The sequence below is a fragment of the Triturus cristatus genome, chromosome 6 (genome assembly GCF_964204655.1).
Source record: "Triturus cristatus chromosome 6, aTriCri1.1, whole genome shotgun sequence".
Taxonomy (NCBI): domain Eukaryota; kingdom Metazoa; phylum Chordata; class Amphibia; order Caudata; family Salamandridae; genus Triturus; species Triturus cristatus.
In genome coordinates, this window is record NC_140589.1 from 19,288,749 (window position 1) to 19,309,916 (window position 21,168).

The 21,168-nt window shown below is 48.6% G+C and overlaps 1 protein-coding gene across 1 annotated transcript in view; it reads right to left on the bottom strand.

Moving 5' to 3' along the window:
* Positions 1 to 21,168, bottom strand: part of LOC146813655 (cullin-9-like) — a 570,887-nt gene that overhangs the window by 200,703 nt on the left and 349,016 nt on the right. The window contains exons 20-22 of the mRNA XM_085610143.1: positions 14,472 to 14,643; positions 10,857 to 10,962; positions 10,441 to 10,536 (exon numbers count right to left, since the gene is read on the bottom strand). Of these exons, the coding sequence (XP_085466269.1) occupies positions 10,441 to 10,536; positions 10,857 to 10,962; positions 14,472 to 14,643 (374 nt within the window). The remainder of the gene's footprint in view (positions 1 to 10,440; positions 10,537 to 10,856; positions 10,963 to 14,471; positions 14,644 to 21,168) is intronic.

Genomic DNA, 21,168 nt, shown 5'->3' on the forward strand with positions numbered 1-21,168 from the left:
TGACGAGCAAGCCCCCCCACAGAGATAGGTCACGGTCATTTGCCTACTTATTTACAATCACCATCTCCAAAGCAAAGTAACATGACTGATGACTATAGAAGGCATCACCATCCTCTCATTCTAGCAAACATCCCTGGGGAACCAGAAACCGGTTACTGTGCTCAGAGTGCACAACAGCTCTACTAACGACAGAGAAGCACGCAGAGATGAAAGTAATCTCAAATGGGATTAAGGCATCAAGACTCCTGTTTTCATGCAGCAACCAAGTCCAGCTGCTTCCTGATAATTTCTGGCCCTGTGTAATGCTCCTCTCAAAGGTGTCCAAACAGAGGCTTACTCACCACCTTGTGAATGCTCATGTGTCAGGTAAAGGAATCAAACCAGGCAACAACAATTATGGTGGGACACAGGGAAGACTGAAATTCAAGCAGACTGGTCCGGGCCAGAAGCCGATCCTCAAGCCGTTCAGAAACGTATGAAACCCACAAGCAAAGGTGCAAACCAAGGAGGCATGGGATGATCCATGTGTGCATCTGCACGGAGCCAGGGCAAGACCTTAGTTATGGCGACTGCAGGAAACAGCCTGACAGTGGCCCCTTTCCTGAGCTCATAGAGTTGCAAGCTGCAGGAGGACTTCTGCAAAGTGCAGAACGAGTTGCCCACTCTCAAATGTTTTCAGAGTGAGGCTAAAACACGACAAAAGGAGGAGCTCATTCGAACGTTTGAATTTCCCAGGTGAGGGCCTTTTAAGACAAAGGATATTATTCTGTTTGTGGGAAGTTACAGGAGCACTGTTGCATCTTCACAGAGTGCACGTCAATAAAACAACCCAAGTTTGTTTTTTCAAACTTGTCTTCATTAGCATTTGTGATACAGAATACAAGAAACATAAAAACAACTGAACACTGCGGCATTATCCGAGATACACACACATGAAAAACCAGTCTGTGAGATGCTCCTTTCAGCCCTCACCTGTAGAGACATTCTCCCACATATCACATCCACCCTCTACACTTTGAAGTTGGTCCAGCACAGACTCAAAAGCCCAACTAACGCCTATTCCACCAATCACTACCCCATGGGGGGGCAGGGGCGTGGAATTGCCACCACTCAGTGTCTTCACTCGGCTACCATAACACTCTCACCTAAGGGGGCTCCACTTCCACCTCAGGGGCCGACAGGTGGAGCTCTTCGTTCATTCCATCCAGTTCCTCCAGTTGCTTCACCATCTCCCCCCATTATTTCCAGAACTCAGTCCACGTTTTCGTACATCTGCATTCGTCTCAGTCTATACTCCTCTGCCATCGAAGACTGCCGCAGATCCAACATCAATTTATGCTGCGGAAGAGGTGAAGGATTTATCCAATGTATCACTATGTGTCTACGGGCCATTACCAGCCCCAGCAGCGCAAATCTATATCTCATTTTCCTCCCTGTTTTGGGGAGTGGCAGAAGCCAGAGCAGGCAATGACGTGTCATTCTCTCCAACTTGGTTCCCATGACCTCCATGAGCGCCTGCACCACTCCAACCCAGTAGACCACCAATTGTTGACAGCCCCATGTCATATGAATAAAATGTGCTGGGGACACAATACATCTACATATATATGTACAATCTGGTAAAAGCCTTTGCAAACACTGCAGTGAGCTCGATGCATCTAATAAAGCTGCGTGAGTTTAAAGCGCACTTCACTCGCGATGTCTTTCACTTGGGAACATGCATGCTTCCACTCACCATCTGTGAGTGGGTCTTCCAGGTCTGCCGTCCAATTATTAAAGTTAGGCCCCAATCAATGTCTCTATCAGCCTACGGTGCCAGATACGGTCGGGAAATGAGAACCCCTGCTAGAGCTCGGATCTAGTAAGATGCTTAGCGTATGGGATTCCTCTTGCTCCTCCGGGATGTGCAACCATTTCCCCGAGGCCATAAGGGAAAGTTTGGCATACTGCAGAAACTGTTCCAGCGCCACCTGGAGCAGAGTGGCCACCTCTACCATAGTAACAAAGGTACTATTTGAATTTAGATCTGCCACCCTCTGGCAGCTGCACACCAGCTACTGAGTCATATCCTTCAGCGACTGCACATATTGGAATGGCTTCAGCCACGAGATAGGGAGAAGCCAGGCATACGGCGCCCTACGTAAATCCTGTTTTACCGGCAGCTCCCATACCATCGCCACTTGTCGTACGAAAAGTGGGCAATCTGTCGGCACCCCGGCGCCACACATCAACACCCTGGGATAATCACTGTCGTCCACCAGGCCGGCCCGCAGATGCAGTACTCTATTTGTGCCGTCTGCACACCATATTGCTGCATACTGCAGGAGCCCAGCCATATAATAGAGCTGCAAATCTGGGAACCCTAACCCACTCTCTTCAGGGTCTGACTTGACTCTGCTGCTCTTACCCATCCACACTAAGGATGCCAGAAGGCCACTGAGTCCTGTGAACAAACAACCCAAGTAAGTTCACTGGGCAGTGGAGTGTTGAAAAGAGGCGTTGTGCTCTGCTGCAGTGCGAAGAGCTGCTTACTAGAGCAAGGCGCTCAATATAAACACGGATGCTGCGTTGTGGCACGAGTGCAGTTCTGTCACAGCTGAGAGGTGCGCTAGATATACCCACAGTGTTCATCAGCAGAAGTCTACAACCCACCTAGTGAACTGATGCAGCGCACAATCCATCTTCATATGCCTTGCTCTGACAAAGCTCTGTCTTTGTAAGCTTTAGGAAAAGATACAAAAAGTTGGTCTGACTCACTTTTATTTATGAGTAAAGTTTCAGGCATCTCTTGGAACAGAAAAATGCAACCTCCTTTCAACTGCACTACTCGGTCCCTAATTAGCAGATTTAAGTGGAACCTTAGCGACACATCATGAGTTCTTTTCAGACTCACTTTCATTGTAATTGCTTATGTTTGGTTAATTTATGGAGAACACCTAGATTTAAATGTTTCCTCCTGGCGGATGCATTGACACATAAGAAGGCTGTTCAGGATATGGGGAGGTGCACCAGAAAAAAAATCAAAGAATCTTCTTCATTGTTTTTCTTCGATATAAAAAAAAAAAAAAAAAAGAGTTAAAATCCAGCCAATGCGTTTCATTCCATATACTCCTGGAACTTCTTACTTCTTCAGGAAGCTAAACAGTGTGTTTCTTTTTTTTTTTTTAAACTCTGTTTATTTAACTTCGAAAAACCTTGATCATGTGATATAGCTCTGTACTGTACATTTTCTTTCTGCATCATTTTCAACACGTTTTATTACATACTTTTTAACTTAGCGGGTAATGTTAAAATATATGCATTGCAATTCTTAAACTGTACAGTGGTCTTCTGGGGACGAGACGATCGTTGGTTCACACAATCCCCCCCGGTATACATTCCATTTAGTCCAGATAGCTAACCATTTTTTGGGACAGCCCCGTGCAACATATACCGTTTTCTCGCGAATCATACACCAGTCCATATCTTCCTTCCATTTTTTTAACGTAGGCGAGGCAGCGGCCCCCCATAACTGTGCTATGTTGCGCTTAGCAACCATCTGTCCAAGTGTGACCCATATCCTCCCCTTCACGTTTAAATCTGTGGGCTCCCAAACGTTCAGAAGGCATCTCTTGGCCTCCGGCAGTAATGGCACCCCCCACACCGAACTCATTACTCTCAGGGTACTACTCCAATAGACCTGAACCAAGGGGCACTCCCACAGTACGTGTAGGAATTCGCCTGTCATTCCACATCCTCTCCGGCATAGCCCGTCCCCACTCCTCCCCATGCGAATTAATTGTGTCCCCGAGAGATAGACCCTATGTGAAAATTTTAACTGTACCAGTTTTAATTGTGCAGATATAGCCACTTCTTTGGGTGAGGAAAGCGCCTCCTGCCATTCCTCATCGTCTAATTCTAGACCATTCCTTACCCATTTCTCCCCGAGTGTTGTGAGGGGATCGGGGGTGTGGTGGATGAGCTTTTTGTAAGTGAGGGATATACATTTATCTGGTAGGTGTCCATCCAGTAGTCTGTCCTCAAGCGGGGATGTCTTAGGTAGATCCGTGTCAGGCTGGATGCTGGCCTGAAGAGCATGGCAAATCTGTGCATAGCAGAAGTGTTCTGACGCTGCCATTTCATATGTTTGTTGTAATGCAGCAAATGTCACCACTCCATCCCGCCCCCACAGGTCCCTAATGTACGAAATACCGATGAGATCCCATTTGTCGAACCCTTTGGTGCGCCCCAGAGTCCCCAACTGTTCCGTATCCCATAGGGGGGTGGCCAATGTGAGTTTATTAGCCCATCCCAGGGCTTTATTGGCCACGTGCCAGCTGTGGACTGCATGCTTAGTGGGGCCTGTAAGCGTGTACCTAGTAGGTCTGGAATAAAGCGACCTCGTGAAGTCACCCCCGGGCAGCAACCACCTGTCCATCCCGTAGGCAGGATCATCGCCACTCCCGTACTGGCATTGGTTAATCGCAGCTAGTTGCGCTGCCCAGTAGTATTTCCGAATGTCTGGTAGGGCAATACCCCCGTCATACCACCCCAACGTGAACTTTCCCAGAGCTATTCGAGGACTACCATCCCATAGTAGATCTCTCTGCAAGGACTCGACCTCCCTAAAGAAGGCTTGCGGTTCCATGTCTGGGTAGTTCTGAAGGGCATACAAGAATCTAGGCAGGGCCATCATCTTGAACAGCGCCGCTCTTCCAAGCAGCGACAGGGGCAACTTCTTCCAGACTTCTACATCTCTTCGAAGCCTCTGCAATGGAGGTACCAGGTTTCGGTCATATCTTTTCTTGACATCACTTGTTATGAATATACCGAGATAACGGAAGCCGTCCTCCGCCACCTGAATCGTGTAGTCTCTTGGGTGGGGGAGAGCAGGGGGGGGGGGGGGGGGGGGTAGGGGGGGGGGCAGTGCCATGTAGCATGTAGATTAGTGATTTGCTCCAATTAATACGAAATCCCAAAGATATCTAGTACCACTCGTAAGGAACGCGCAGGGGAGGAGAGATAGAGGAGAATATCATCTGCGTACAATGAGATCCTGTCCTCCCATCCCTCCGTCCAACGGAGTCCGCGGATGGCTACATCCCTGCGTATCCAGGCCGCGAGTGGTTCAAGGGAGAGAGCGAATAGCAACGGCGGCAGAGGGCAGCCCTGTCTGGTTCCTCTTCCAAGCGCGAATACCTTTGCTAGCGGTTCAGCGTATAAGAGGCGCACCCAGCCTATAAACTTGGGCCTGAAACCTAGCTTCTTGAGCACTGCAAAGAGGTAAGCCCATTCAAGGGTGTCAAACGCCATGGTCGCGTCCAATGAGACCACCATGGCGTCCTCCTGGATTCCGGGGCAACACCCCAGAACGCCATGTAACTGCCAGAGGTTGAGGGCTGTATTGTGATGAGGCATGAAGCCCGATTGGTCAGGGTGTACTAGTTTGGTTATAATAGTCCGGAGCCTGTTGGCTAATACTTTGGCCAGAATTTTTGGTTCCGCATTAAGAAGTGATATTGGCCTATACGACGTACATTCAGCCCTTGGTTTCCCTGGTTTGGGAATTGCCACGAGTGTGGCAATGCGCTGATCTCGCGGTAGTGTACCTCTCTTCTTACTATCGTTGTACATGGCTTTCAGATATGGCGCTATCCTATCTGGCTTAAGCTTGTACAATTCAATAGGGAGGCCGTTGGGTCCTAGCGCCTTATCCACCTTAAGGTCACCAATTGCTTTAGTTAGTTCCTCTGACGTGAGATCTTCCTCCATCTGGTCGTGTTTTCGGTCTGTAAGGGTGGGTAGCTTAATGTCCGCTAGGAATTCGGCAGAGTCGTCCTCCGTGAGATCAGACTGACTCTGGTACACCTTCTCAAAATGTAAGGCAATTTCTCGCACTATGTCGTGCGGCTCGGTGAAGATTGTACCCGCCGCATTCCTAATTTCTGGTACCGTCGCCTCTAATCAGCGCGCTCACGAGGGCCGCTCCACCCCCATCAAGGTATTCTCAGCCCCGCAGCGTATGGCGGTGCCCTCGGCAGCGCCCTCAGATTCCGGCGTTCCTCTTTTTCACGTTCCGATACCTCTGGCTGAGCAGCGCGCCGCCTTCGCGCTCACGCCGCCGAGAGCGAGCCTCGCCCACTCCCGGGCGCCGACGTTCACGAACTTCACCGTTTCCTGCAAGCTTCGGTACCGGGGCCAATAACTTTTTCCGGGGGTTACCCGGCGTCCTGGTGCTCTCCGACGTCGGTTTGGGTACTCAGCTCCCGTTTGGCCGGATTTCATGCGGATTTTACGGGTTTTGGAGTCCCAGCTTCGGCGGAGCTCTGGAGTCAGGCAGCCATTACTATCGTGGCCAAGCCACGCCCCTCAATGTGTTTCTTTTTAAACCAGACCGCACATCACTTGAAACATGGATATGTATTATGGTACTAAATATAGGGCTTGATGAATTTTCTCGGTATTAACCATAGCCCACTAAACAATCTGAAGATCTAATGTGGGGGACTTTTCATTTGATTCTAGATGAATGAAATATCAGGTTACACAGTTATAGAAAATAAATCGCTACACACGGTTTAAAGCACTGATGAAGCTCCAGGAGTATATGGAACAAAACGCGTTGGCTGGATTTTAACTCTTTTTACGTCGAAGAAAAACAATAAAGAAGATACTTTGAAAATCATACTGGAATTGGACTTTTTTCTGGTGCACCTCCCCATATCTTGAAACGCTTGGATCTGCTGGACAGTGGTACCAAGCGGTACAAAAGGGGGTGGTGATGGACGGAGCGTCAGAACCAATCAAACACTCACACCCAGTCAACAGATCAGGGTTTGATCCATCACCGTTCTTTAGCCCACTCTGCCACCCCAGGTCAGACATGGCCATATGCAAATCAGTCTGACCCTGTGCCTCAGGGGAACAGTCCAGCCCGAACTGCCAAGCCATGCCTTCCCTGGACCGGAAACAAGCTTCCTAGGACCGGTTTCTGGCATTTCAGCCGTCTTCAGCCAGGCTTGCTTGAATCCAGTGGCAAAGTGAGCAAGGGACTCACGTCTGAGCATACCCTGCCAACTTATGGCGAACAAAGCGGTACAAAAGGGGGTGGTGATGGACGGAGCGTCAGAACCAATCAAACACTCACACCCAGTCAACAGATCAGGGTTTGATCCATCACCGTTCTTTAGCCCACTCTGCCACCCCAGTTCAGACATGGCCATATGCAAATCAGTCTGACCCTGTGCCTCAGGGGAACAGTCCAGCCCGAACTGCCAAGCCATGCCTTCCCTGGACCGGAAACAAGCTTCCTAGGACCGGTTTCTGGCATTTCAGCCGTCTTCAGCCAGGCTTGCTTGAATCCAGTGGCAAAGTGAGCAAGGGACTCACGTCTGAGCATACCCTGCCAACTTATGGCGAAAAAAGCGGTACAAAAGGGGGTGGTGATGGACGGAGCGTCAGAACCAATCAAACACTCACACCCAGTCAACAGATCAGGGTTTGATCCATCACCGTTCTTTAGCCCACTCTGCCACCCCAGTTCAGACATGGCCATATGCAAATCAGTCTGACCCTGTGCCTCATGGGAACAGTCCAGCCCGAACTGCCAAGCCATGCCTTCCCTGGACTGGAAACAAGCATCCTAGGACCGGTTTCTTGCATTTCAGCCGTCTTCTGCCAGGCTTGCTTGAATCCAGTGGCAAAGTGAGCAAGGGACTCAACGTCTGAGCATACCCTGCCAACTTATGGCGAACAAAGCGGTACAAAAACAGCGGGAGGTGCTGGAAGAATTGTGCACAGGACATTATACTTATTGTGACTGGGGATTGAGGTGGAGCCTATACAGTCCGCTGCTGGCTTTTTCCTATTGACGTAAGAAGGCTTATGTTCATGAAAGATGATGAATAGACTCCCTCTGAAAAGGTTCGAAAAGGGACTTTGTCAAGGCTCATAGAACATGAAGATTTTGAAATAGACATGACATTTGAAACCAGTGTCCGTTCCATTCATTATTTGCTTCATTAACCCAAAAGAGAACACAGTTGTTTGGTTTGTTCTTTTCGGGTGTTAGGATATAGCAATTAGGTGAACGCTGACGGATGAGTATTTTAGCCCTGACTTGGCTCCTTGGAGTTCGTTAGGCAGAAGCTGGTGTGGGGAAGAACATATTTTTGTCCCTTTAAAGCTTGCCCAGACTATGAAACGTTCCCATTTCAAAATGTAGGCTACAGTTCAAGATGGAGCTCTGGACGCCTACACAATCTGTCTGCAATCTTCTTAGAGGTCTAAAGAACAGAAATCTAAAGGCCTGATTTGTAGTGCACAGACATAACAGATATCCCACCAGCCTTATTACAAGTGCATTATATTCGATGGCATTTGCATTAAGGAGTATATGATATCCCCCCACATTTCGATTTATATTATTATGCAGCGCAGCTCCTCCCGGCAGCTAGATGGTTTGCGGACACGGATGTGTGGGAGACGCGATTGCTGGCGGGCAGGGCCACGGCGACGGACCTTCACTTGGCTTTGATGAGGGGGGCGGACGCTGCGCTGCCCTACGTGGTGACAAACACGGCGCGGGTATGGCAGCGGTTTGTCGAGCGGGTCTTGGGCAGGGCGCCCTTCCATAGGGATTTACCGATTTGGATCCTGGCCCCCATGGTGGAACTAGAGCGCCAGGTGTCATACCGGGACTGGAGAGAGGGGGGTTGTGAAGTGTTGGCGGATCTGTACCCCTCGGAGACCTTTCTGTCATTCGAGCAGGCGGAGGAATTTTATGGTCTTCGGGGGGGACAATACCTGCATTATCAAGGGCTGCGAGTGGTGGTGCGCTCGGTCTGGCCGCAGTGCCCGGAGATGCCCCCGATGACGCAGACTCTTAATGTAATCCTGACGTGCGGCCGGGGCCGTAGACTAATTGCATTGTTATACGCGGCGATGAAACGCGATTCGGCTCCCCCGGAGCCTCCGGCGTGGGCGGCCTGGGAAGCGGATTTGGGTGAGCCTCTGGACCAGGGACAACGAACGCGAATCGGGGCCTTGACAAGGAAAGTATCCTGTAACGCGCGGTTTAAGCTCACCCATTTTAATTTTATGCATCGCACTTACCTTACCCCGAAGGCGCTGAGTAGGTTTGGAACGGGCAGGGGGGATGAGTGCCCTCGGTGCGGAGCACCGGGGGCGGGATTCTTGCACCTGGCCTGGGACTGCCCGCTGGTGGAGACGTTCTGGGTGGGAGTAGTGGGTCGCGTTGCGGCCGCCACTGGCCTCCAAATCCAGCGGACACCCCTACACTGCCTGTTGGCTCTGGTTCCCAAACCGAGGAAACGGAGACTAGCCTATAAACTGCTGCAGTTAATGTTGGTTTTAGCGAGACGTAGGGTCGCAATTACCTGGATGGGTCGAAAGGCCCCGGAGCTCGAGAGGTGGCTCGGGGATGTGAGGGAATGGTCGCTGGCGGAAGAAACGCATATGCAGTGCTCTAGGAGAGATGAGAAGTTGCAGGGGGACCTTCTGGAGTGGCGAGTTCTGTGTATGGAGGGATTGGCGGAGGAGGGGCAATCGCTGCAGAGTGAGTCGGAGGGAACGAGTGGGGAACTGTATTCCCCGCTATCATCAGAGGGGGAGGGGGAGGTGATGTAGGAGAGGCAGATCCTGTGCGGCATTGAGCGGGGCTGACCCGGATACCCTCGCGCTATGGCCGAAGGCCTGCCTCACCCTAAGGTACCACATATGTATATGATTGCTGATTGGATCTGGATGTACTACTTATTTCTGATGTCGGGGGGAGGGGGGTGAAATTTGATTGTTTGTATTAAAACGAAAAATAAAGTTTAAAAAAAAAAAAAAGAGGAGTATATGATATCCATCACATTTGTGATGGAGTACCTGTCTTCCAAACACGAAATCAGGCCCCACGACCTGAGCAACAGGTACCTCAATTGTCAGGCTAAGGTTGTATTACAACACTTGTCCTCATCTAGAGCCAGCCGATGAGAATGTAGATAAAACTAAATCGTGATTCGTATAGACATTTTGAACAGCTACAAACACCAGTGTTATCTGACTTAAGCTGGTGCAACCAAAATTGTTAAGCTCAACTCTTTCTTCATTTTACACAGTAGACGAGAAAGTAGGGTTTAGGACAAAAGACATAGAGAAACTCTCAGAACTAGCTGACGTAAACATCAACTCCTAGCCTCACCACTGGCAATAAATCAAGCATGTGAATCTATGAAAGCTACCAATACTGGAGAATGGGCAGGTCCTTCCAAAAGAAGAGTAAAGGCTGTTTATTGTGATACCAGAGGAAACAATCAATTAAATGTCTCTCACACTGTGGAGCTTTAGTATTATAATAGGATTGTCACAGTACGCCACCGAAAGACAAATAACACTAACATGAGTTGCATTTTGGCGATATACAGCATGTACAGGGCTTTAGGGGTCACTCACCTGCTGACAACGCTTGATTTTGATCTGGATAATCGGCCAAAACCGCGTCAAGTTTTCCAATAAGACTACACAGCTAGCAGTAGCAGGAATGTTCACCTATTAAAAAAATTAAGGGCAGGTCAGAGACGCCAAAGGGGAATGAAAGTATGGATCAGGGCTGGGTGGAACTGTACAGCAGTGGCAAAGGCTAGGCTCAAACACCGGGTCACAGGCCAGGCGCTAAACAATGGATTCGAGAACAGTAATGGGCTGTGTTGAGTTCAAAGATACTTCAGTCAATCAGAGTTGAGGGGTGTATGGGACTGAAATCAGAGTCGTGACAGTCTGCATCTCAGCCATTCTCTGCAGATTTAGCATGTTTTGTTTTATGGGCAACAGTCTTCCTACGAGGCTTCGATCCCTTCGCACATACTCACTGTGTTGAGCTCCGTGTTGATGCTTGAAGGTGTCTCTCCTCCAACAACGACAACCCGGGCTGGCATGTAGCTGGAATCTTCACCAGCAACTAGAAGGATGAGCTGCCTGTGGGATCGGAGAGATAAAGAGACCACAGTCGGTAATGGCAGAAACAGCATACAATCTTCCTTTCTCTTCGTTCAAATAGCTGCACATAGGTTAGAGAAAAAAAGCTGGCAGCTGCTGGCCGGGGTTTCTAGTGTATTATAGGGTAGTCAAAATTGTGCTCAGAATTAAATACTCTAAAGGCGGCCCACATTGATTATGTATAGGTTTCCACAAAGCCTCAAAAAGAAATTCAGACTAGATGGAGAGACCCCTGCAAGAAAGCAATGAGATGCAGTACAAGGAAGATTGGAATAACTTTATTATTATTAAACTGGGTACCAGTGACATCTTTTTTTATTATGATTAAAGATACCTGGAATGAGATGAAGTGTCATGGGCAGGCTCAAAAGAGATGACAAATCAGGGAAGAGGTGTTAGTACTGGGAAGGACCCATGGACAGGAGATTCCTGGCTCGCTGCTCTGCCTGACACCTACCCACCTCTCACTACACGAAGATGAAATCTGGGACATCCTGTGCTGTGAACACCGTCATCCTAGAGTTTCGTTGTTTGGGTGTGTCAGGAAATGCAACTCAGCATCTTAAGGCCAAACGCCACCATAAATTCCCCTCCCTGGAGTAGCTGTAGCAGTTCTTGAAGTGTAACCATTTCAAATGACTGCTTTCTGAGCAATTTGTTCAGTTGACGGGGATCTAGGATAAGACGCAACTCTTCGGAAAGATCTGGAGGAGAATTCCTTGTTTCGCTGGGCTTGGGCGACCGGTTCTCTGGAATATTTGTTTCCATAATGGTAAGGATTTCACACTGCAGTAGATGTAGATGACGGTGCATCCCCTTTGGTGGGTATTGTGGGGGCTGCTGGACATACTCCACTATGTGGCCAAAACGGACCATTCTCAGTGCTCATCGGACAAATGTTACGGAAACCTAACAAGGGTAGCTTTGAAACTCTGCCACCTAAAGTGGCCGATTGCGGTTTTTGGTAATCAGTTCTGGTATGATGCCAACAACAGCGTGCGTCCTGCTGTTTGGACTGCGAACTGCCTTTCTCTTTTCCCTGCTATTTGTATTACAAGGATTCTGAAGTCGTTCTGGCTGGAAAGTAAGGTTGAAGTCAGTTGTAATCTGGTTGATGCTGTTGCTGTTGACGTCAGTAGTAACCTCCTCAAAAGGGGATATTTTAAGACACTCAGAGAGCGAACTGCCTCAGTATCGCTCAAATTCCCAAATCCTCCATCTTCCTATGCTCGCCATCAGAAGTGGCACAGGGGGATGTTGGTTTGCAGGGCCTTGGCAGTGCAGCTAGGGCAGACTGTAGGCGTTTTGAAGAGTACAGCATTTTGTTTTTGTCCAAATGTGGCACCGTTTCAGGGACAGAAGATGGATCTTGCTTGATTTAGTGCTGCCAAATACGGTCGATAGCTGGATGTATTTCACTGTGTTTCTTCACAGCTCTTCAAAATCACACAGTAAACTTAGTGGAAGCTCCTTCCACCAACGAGAGAAACTCGCTATAACATTTCAAGGCGAATCTGGGAAAGGTGGAGATGGATCTCCTTTTATAGGAACAACAGACATCCCACTTTCACACCCTCGCCTTCCTCTTGCTCATCATCCTTATTCGCATCGCCATGGCAAAGCCATGGAATTGGGTCCACTCGTGGTGACAAGTTGGAGGTGGATCTGTTTTTTAAAATGTTTCAGCTCAGGAGGTGAATGTGGTGGTTGCTGTGATTCATTCTGATGAAACCTAGCGCAATACTTTTTTATCGTGCGATGAAGATCGGAGATTAAGCCCATTGTTTACTTTAACACTGGGGTACCCTGATGAAGGCTCCAGAGAGCATTCCTCATAATGATGATCAGAATGTGGATTACGTATATATCCCCAGTGTGGATGTTTCTTATCCTCGAGATAAGAATGGTAGGTTTGGTCTTCATCCATGTCACCTTCAGTCTCTGGATAGACAGTACAAACACCATCATGATCTCCCTTGTCATCTGGGTCCTGACATTTTACTCATAGCCCTGTTGGTCATCTGGCTGTGCCAAGCTGTACTTTCAGAACCATCGTCAGTCTCTTAAATGTTAGAAGGGAGAAGAGATGACCTGAAGTGGTACCTGAAGGAAGTAGCTTAGCTGGCACTACCTTTTACAGTAAAATAAACCTCCCTTTTATGATACGCACACAGCTCCTCTGGGATAGGTAACACGGGTACCTCGGTATGCACAAGGGTGCTGGCCTTAGAATCTTCTATGTTCCATAGGGTTTGCTTGAAGTCCTCTCCGAAGTGTCCGTAAACTGTAATTTCCCACACTGCACCCATCCTCCGTGGGCTCCCTGTGTCACTCCTTTGGGTGGTTCTTTGGGGTCCCAGCGATTCTACGTGCTCTAGGGAATGTGTCTAGTGAAGTGGTTGCTGTTATACCAATCTTTTAGTATATGGTTCGGTCTCCCCCTGGAGTCCGCTGTGTATTGTGCTATTTACTGTTGTTCTATTGATTAGGTATTGTGTGCCTTGTGCTCTAATCTCATAAAGAGGTTAGTAGAGAGTGTTTAGTAATAAATACATATATTTTAAATATCTGTTGTGTGGTTCTCCTTTCATTTGGTCATTCACGAGGTTCTGATCTGGTAAAACAATCTGCTTTACATTCCTTCAAGACTTATCCTGAAGGTTGCTCTCCATAGCTACCACTAGGATAGCTTTCTATAAAGGTGGTCTTTAACCTAATCACCATAAGGGTAGTTTGGACTGGTACAGGGTGCCCACTTTAATTAGTGGACAGCATATACCGGGCCAACTTCTCACAGGGACAATTTATTGTTAGACTGTCTTCTGTCAGGAGACTTGCCTGAAGGGCTCAGGGACCACTTTGGGCTGCCCTTGAGGGTCTTGACCAAAGGAAATTTACCTCCTGTTCTCTGATTGCCTTTGGGTGCCTTGAAAAGCAGGAGTTTCAGACAGATGGATCATGTTCAGAGCCAAGACACTACATGCAAATGTCCTATGAATCTGACAGCTGTGATGGGGTTTAAAGCTGGAAACCTTAGAAGACCTAACCTAGTCACTGTCGAATATTGAGGACATCAGTCAGTGAATTACTAAGCAAACTCCAGTTTCACAGAGGAGTGGAAAAAACATACTGAAGCCAGTATACCAGTCAACGGCTTATATGTCACAATATATTCACATCCTTGATGGGCATAGATGTGGGTAAAGCCGCATCGCTCCATCTGGAGACGCTCGAGAGCTATTGCTGGGGAGAAACGTTCCGCCTGGTGCTTGGAGGCGATTCATAAGTTGAAGAAAAGAAAAATCTGTCAGAATGCTTCTGAGTGTGGTATCAGGACCTACAATGCTTACAACACCCATATTAATACTATCCCAATGGTATTACCATATTGATAATACATCAGCGCCATGTTTCCCAGTGAAACTTTCACTGTCCTCCCCACACCAAAAGCCCAGATGCCTCCCCCTCCCTCCGGCCGTCTCACACACCTGATCACCACTCCTCGGTGCATGTAGATGTTGATATAATGGGAACTGGTGCTACCGTTAGACTCCCAATAGGATTTAGGATTCCGATCAGTCAATTTGTTCGCCCGGTGGGGATTCGAAGAGACTTCCACCTTTTCCCAGCATTTGTCTTCTTTTACTTCCACACTAGAGCCTGCAAGATATAAATTTAAATAAATGCACATAGATAAAGTCTGGCAGAAATGAGAGGGAATACATTCTAGCCAAGATCAAAGAGCAGGATTCAAGTCAAACCATCACAAAGACCTAGGGACACCAACTTATGTGTGCATCTCGTACTTAAAAAGCCAAAAGCAGAGGAACACGTTCTTGCATTAGCTAGCAACGTTTCTGACGGAAGCTAGCTCTTTCTGCAGATTTGTCATCATACGAGAATAAAGCTTCAGGGACAGTCTCGACTCAAAGACTGAATAGCCACAAAGGGTTAACGGCCACATTAAGCAACGCTGCATCCACAACAATGAAAGGCCGTCATCCGTGATGACATCAGCTTCACACAAACAAGCTGCATGCAGAGTTTCCACACTTCCTACTTAATGTTTCCAAGCCACAGAGAGGAGGCAAGAGCAAACTAAACTATACAACAACAAAAACATGCATGGAAAATGTATTCCCCAGTTCAAAGCACCCCTTGAAAAAAGGGTGATTAATCTGCAGAAAGAAACACTACCATCAAAAAATGATCAAAAGAGAAGTAACACGTTTTCCTAATAGAGATGTTCCTACAGATTCATTATTGGTTAAAGACTTAGACAATCAGCCAGAGTTACCGCTTGACATCTAGCAAAATAGGATGTCCTCCTCATACATCAGAAGTAAATCTAATGGCGGCAGGGCCCTATCACTGGGTCCTGTGGCAGTCAGAGGTCACTGGACATTGCATTGTTTGGGTATGGTCTTTTACCATTGCTGTCCCAAGGGTAACAAAACTCTTGGACTCCGGGCTGGACAGCTAGGATGTTTCAATTAGACACTTGTCTGTCAGTGTAGGGAGGCTGAGCAGGGGGTGGAGTGGGTTACAGACTCGGACTTGGTGGGGCATAGTTTGTGCCCATCAAACTCAATGTACAGTCAGTATTTTAAGAATAAAGGAGTTTTGATAAAAGGTATTGAAATATATATTTAAAATAAAGATAAGGAAAGAAAACCATAAGGTCCTAGCAGCTTCTGGACCAGGGCAAGACTCACTCTTCTCAATGCATAAGGCGTTGAAGTAAGTCCTCGATCTGGTGGATGTTGTTTCTTCTTCCTGGGCAGCTGGGCTTTGGCAACCGTAAGGCTGCTGCCAGGAGCAGTACATTTCTTACTGCAGACAGATACGTATTCTAAATTTCTTCAGGTGAAGAGCACGGGGAGACTGCTGGCTTTTACTTACTTCGGCTCAGTCAGGAGGGAGAATGGCAACCCAGCAGCGGTTCCACTCCCGGTCCTTTGCGTTGTTATCCTGCACTGGTGCAAAGGCCGAAACTGAACAAAGTACTGGTTTAGGGGGTTTGCAGTCGTACTCTTCTGGTGGTTTAGGTAGGGCACCAGGCCCAATCAGAGGATCCCTTTAATTTGAAAGTCAAGGCACTCCTCAAATTCGGAAGGAGCATCTTTCTGCTACTCCTGCAGTATGTTGCAGTTTTTCTGGCCAGTGCTCATACTGAGCACAATTTGGACTGTTTCAGGTGTGATGTGCATTCAACTGTGGAAGCTCTGTTGTCCCGAGAGGTGGATCCAGCCAGGACATGGGGAGAGGGGTGAGTTTCCTTCAGGCAGGGAAGATTTAGACTTCCCACACACACTGGGTGGTGTTGGGGCACAGGGTGTGGACATGCAGTCTCGGATCGAGAAGATGGACTTCACCAGCCCAACACACCTATGCAGCAGCCACATGGGGTCCAATGGACACACGAGCACACCAGTCCCTTTATTACCCACAAAGAGCCAAACACATAGCAAGCACCCTTCATACACGTCCCTGGCATACTGAAGGCCCAGGACCCTAGTTATAGGGACTGAAAAGAACTCTCGTAAAGGGACTTGAAAACAAGCAGTGGTACAGACCCAAGGGGCTCAATAGAAGGGGGCTAAGAGGCCGTCTCAACAAGGTCAGTAGCCACAGGCTGCGCTACCACACTCTCCATGAGGAGGTATGGCTTCAACCTTCTACATGTAACACTCTATACCGGACTCTGATGGCAGCCAGCCAAGCTAAATAGCTGATATCACTTTTTAAGGGCCACAAGACTTGTCCCCTCAAGACCTTGAAGGCAAATTTATTTGCGAATCAGGACTTTCTGGCCCTCTTAGTTCTGATCAAGGGCAGTCCTCTGGTCAAAATAGGACTTCCTCGCTTTGCGAGAGGCTTGAAGGATGCTATGGAGTAGCCTCGCCACCGGAGGATAAGGCCTCAGGAGCAGGGTCTAGCATGGTCCATCACAACAAGATTACACTCGTTTCCTTAGGATTGCTGGCGGCTCCATGGGACCGACAATGCTGCCTCTCACACTTTCAAATGGGACTCCCAACATTGGGAACAGTGACAGGGCAGCTCTGCTTGGACCGCTTTGATCTGCTACTCGAAATGCAAAATCTCACTATAACTAAAAGGAAGTTCAAGATGTTGAATGACCCACCACCGCCAGAAGTGCCAACGCTGTACGATAAGTGAACCATCTTTATCTGTCTCACCGGAGGTGCCAAAGGCGTACGTGATTCATTGTCTAGTAAGCACTGGCTGAGGAAGGTGAGCACAGTTACTCAACTCTGAACTTGTGTAGTCACTGGGCTACAGAGGGTAATTTTCTAGTGGTGGGGGCACCCACAGGTCCTGGGAGGACCCACAACAGGCACCAGGAAATCCACCTGCCAGAGTGAACTGCTGCTGTGGACTGGGAGTGACTATATGTTCAAATGCTTTAGCAAGAAAGAAAATTACAACATTTCCCCGAATCAATAGGACTGGACAGATCCCACGGCAATGAGTCACAGCTGGAAATTCTCTGGACTCCAAAGGATGCCTGGAAAGGTAGATACGGACACTTTACGATATGAGGCGTCCAGAGATCGAGCAGGCTCACTCTTCTCAATGGCTGAAGGCAACGGAGTCACTCCTGCACCTAGAAGTCATTGTGCTTCGTACAATACAATATAAATCTGTAAAGCACACAGCTGTGTTCGAAGAAGAGTCCCGGCACTTGCAGCATGAGAAGAATGGAATGGGAAACTGTGTCAAATGCTGACTATAAATCAAGTAAAACAACCATCGCTGATGAATTCTGATCAAGATTGTCCTTTATAAACTCTGTAACCTCCAACAAGGCAGACTCTGTACTATAACCTGAATGGAAACCATCCAGCAAATGGTTTGATTCCAAAAAGTAGAAAGTTGTCTATTAACTGGCTTCTCAAGCTTTATTGCGACTGCAGGCAAAAGTGAAATAGGTCTGAAATTAGTGAAAGCATTGGGATCAGCGTTAGGTTTCTACAACAAAAGGGAGCAGGACAGCCTGCCTCCAATTCTCCTCTTGCTTTGTGATTTAACAGGCGCATCAGGCATTGATTGCCAGTCCTACGCCGGGCGCACCTTCTAGGTCCATTTTAGTGAGATTCCTCAATTTTCTAGACAGAGACATGTTCCTGAGAAAGGCCTGGCACCTGGACGAGACCAGACACGAAAACTCTATAATCATGAGCTTCCTGGACTACAGCCGTGAGGTACAGCGCCAGAGGCGAGCCTTCGATTTGGTGAAAGCAAAACTTGGGACTCACCAAATACAATATATATGCTTTTGTTCCCGGAAAAACTCAAAGTTATCTTCATGGGCAGAACACACTTTTTCCAATCGCCGGGTGAGGAATGGACTTGGGTGGAGAGACCGGTCCTGCACCCACCCACGGAGGTGCGTGTGGAGATATGTCCATCTGGCAGACAAGAGACTGGGCCCAAAGAATTGCCAAATAGGAGGCGAAGGGTGAAGCGCCACCGAAGACGCGTTGCTATGGGAACCCTGTATGTGCAGTGGGAATCTTGGCGGAATGCAGGGGATTTGTCAGAGCCGGGGGGGGGGGGGGGGGGCCGTCCTGAGGAAGTCGAAAGCAAACGATGACTCCAGCCAGAGGGATTCTCATACGGACTCTGAGAATCCGAAGATGTCCTCTGGGGATGAATCTCAACACCCACTGGTTAACGACATACTAGCACTGGAACACACTATGGAACCCCACCAGCCGCAGCAACAGGAGGAAGCTGCGGCTACAAGAATTAAATGCTGCCAATGCTCTGGCCACAGGAGTGACGGACGTGCAAGCGGCGCCCCAGACGCCCGATGCCTGCCACTGGGGACTCGCAGAGCGATTGCGCAAGTGACAAGTCCCTGGAGGGCCTGAGCTGTTGCTTCTTATTTGTTTACATTTTGAGAGAGTTTGAACTCATAGCATAACGCTTAGCAACTGGGGGTGGGTGACAGACCTCTACTTCTCCTCTTACACACGGTAGTTCAATGGTTTTAAGGTCAAGTGCTGTGAGAAAGCTGTGGGGGGTGGGTTGGAGGATTAGTTGGGAAGGAAAGTGAACAGGATTGTTGTTTTGCAGGTTCAGGTTCAGCACACAGGTTTTGATGGACAGCTCCATTGGAGTCTGAAAGGCGATTTCAGGTCAGCGGCACACATGACACTAACGCATCTCTGGGATACATCACACCCATGTCGACCTCCATAGACAACCAGGCCCTCACGTGCCTGATGTGAATGAGAACGGCCTCAGTGATGGGACTAAATTAGGACTGGTCTCATGCCACACCAAAAGTTTACACCCGGATGTAGTGGTGCTTCAGGAAACACATCTACAGGGTACCAGGTGTGGGTTCCTGGGGCATATGTGGTATTGGGTCACGCAGGCTACACCTCTGGGTCCCGGGGAGCAGTGAGCCTAATAAAAAAAAAACAACCCCCTTCAAGGTAGGCTAAGGTGACAGAAGTCCTTCTAGAGGCTCCAGCCTCACTTCATGTGGTAGGAGACTTTAACGATGTAATGGACATGCCCATGGACTGCACTGGAGGCCAAGGACATTCGGCCACTCCCACCCCATTGGCGCGTTATAAAGACACAATGGGTCTGACGGATGTCTGGAAGTTACAGCATCCGCAGGCTAAACAATACTCATATTTCTCTGGGGCGCATAAGGTCTATTCCAGACTAGATTGTACTTTTATTCCGACAAGGGAACTAGGAGAGATCAGCAGGGCAGACTAACTCGCCAGGGGATTGTCCGAAAAATCGCCACTAGGGTATAGGTGGGTCGCAGAGCCCGGAAATGGCACCCCTAACGGAGCCTCAACGCCTGGGACCTACAGAAGGGGGATATTATCAGAGGCATCAGGGAAGACACTGAGGTATTTTTACAAGAAAATGAGGGTATGGTTGGGTCTGGGGTCACGCTGTGGGAGGCGTACAAAGCGGTGCTGAGGGACAGGGCACAAAACCGTCTAGCGTGGGAAACGAAAAACGGCAATGAACGTCTGGAGAAATTGGAATGCCGGATATTGACATTCGAGGAACAGGCCACCGCGAGACCTGATCCACTACTCTCCCGGCAGCTAGACGCTTTACAACAGGAATATAGGGACCTGGCGATAGATGCCGCCAAGGACCAACACTTAGCCACTCTTCACCAACTATATGAAGTTGGCGACAAAGCCGGAAAGCTACTAGCCGGACTGAGCCAAAAAGAAACCGAAAGTAGATGGGTCCGGTCCATAATAGATGCTTAGGGCCTGGCGCACTCCACCGACGAACAGATAGCAACGGCGTTCGCTGCATACTATAAGAAATTTTACGAGGCCAGACCCCTTTGTAACGCCCCCGAGATCGATGACTATCTGACTGAAATCCAGAACTCTATACTGCACGATGACCTGTCGCTAACCGAGTTGAAGGTGGCAATATCTAAATTGCACCTGGTAAGACTCTGAGCCCAAACAGCCTACCGGACAAGTTTTACAAACTGTGCACTGATCTGCTGAGCCCCCGCTTGCTTAACTTTTTCCAAGATGCCTACTGAGACGGTGTCCTCCCGTTGGATCTATGCCAGGCCACGACAGTAACGATACATAAGGAGGGTAAGCCAAAGGAAAGTGTGAGTTCTAGTGCTTGCTATCCCTCCTGAGCATGGAGGTGAAGATCCTTGCGACTATCCTGTCCACAAGACTTCGGCACATCCTAACAGCGCTTGTCCACTGCGACCAATCGGGAATCATGCCCAGACAGGCGACCCATTACTGGTTAATGGCACCCAAAGACCGGGACACTTTCCACATATTTCTGTCCCAGGACGCAGAGAAAGCATTCAACACAGTACACTGGTCCTTCCTGGACTACCCCCTGACCAAGTATGGACTAGGACCAAAGTTCAGAAGGTGGGTGGCATTACTATACAACTCGTCAAGGGCCAACGTGCAGGTGAATGGCAGAACCTCCAGAGACTTTCCCAACGTTCGTGGGACTGGACAGGGATGCCCCCTATCCCCACTGCTGTTTGCGCTGACTGTCAAGACATTGGCTTGCTGGGTCAGACAACACCCAGGGATATAGGGTTTCAGGGTCTCCCCAGGGGACACTTTTGAGGAGAAAATATCCCTCTATGCAGATGACATTCTCCTGTTCGTACGGAAC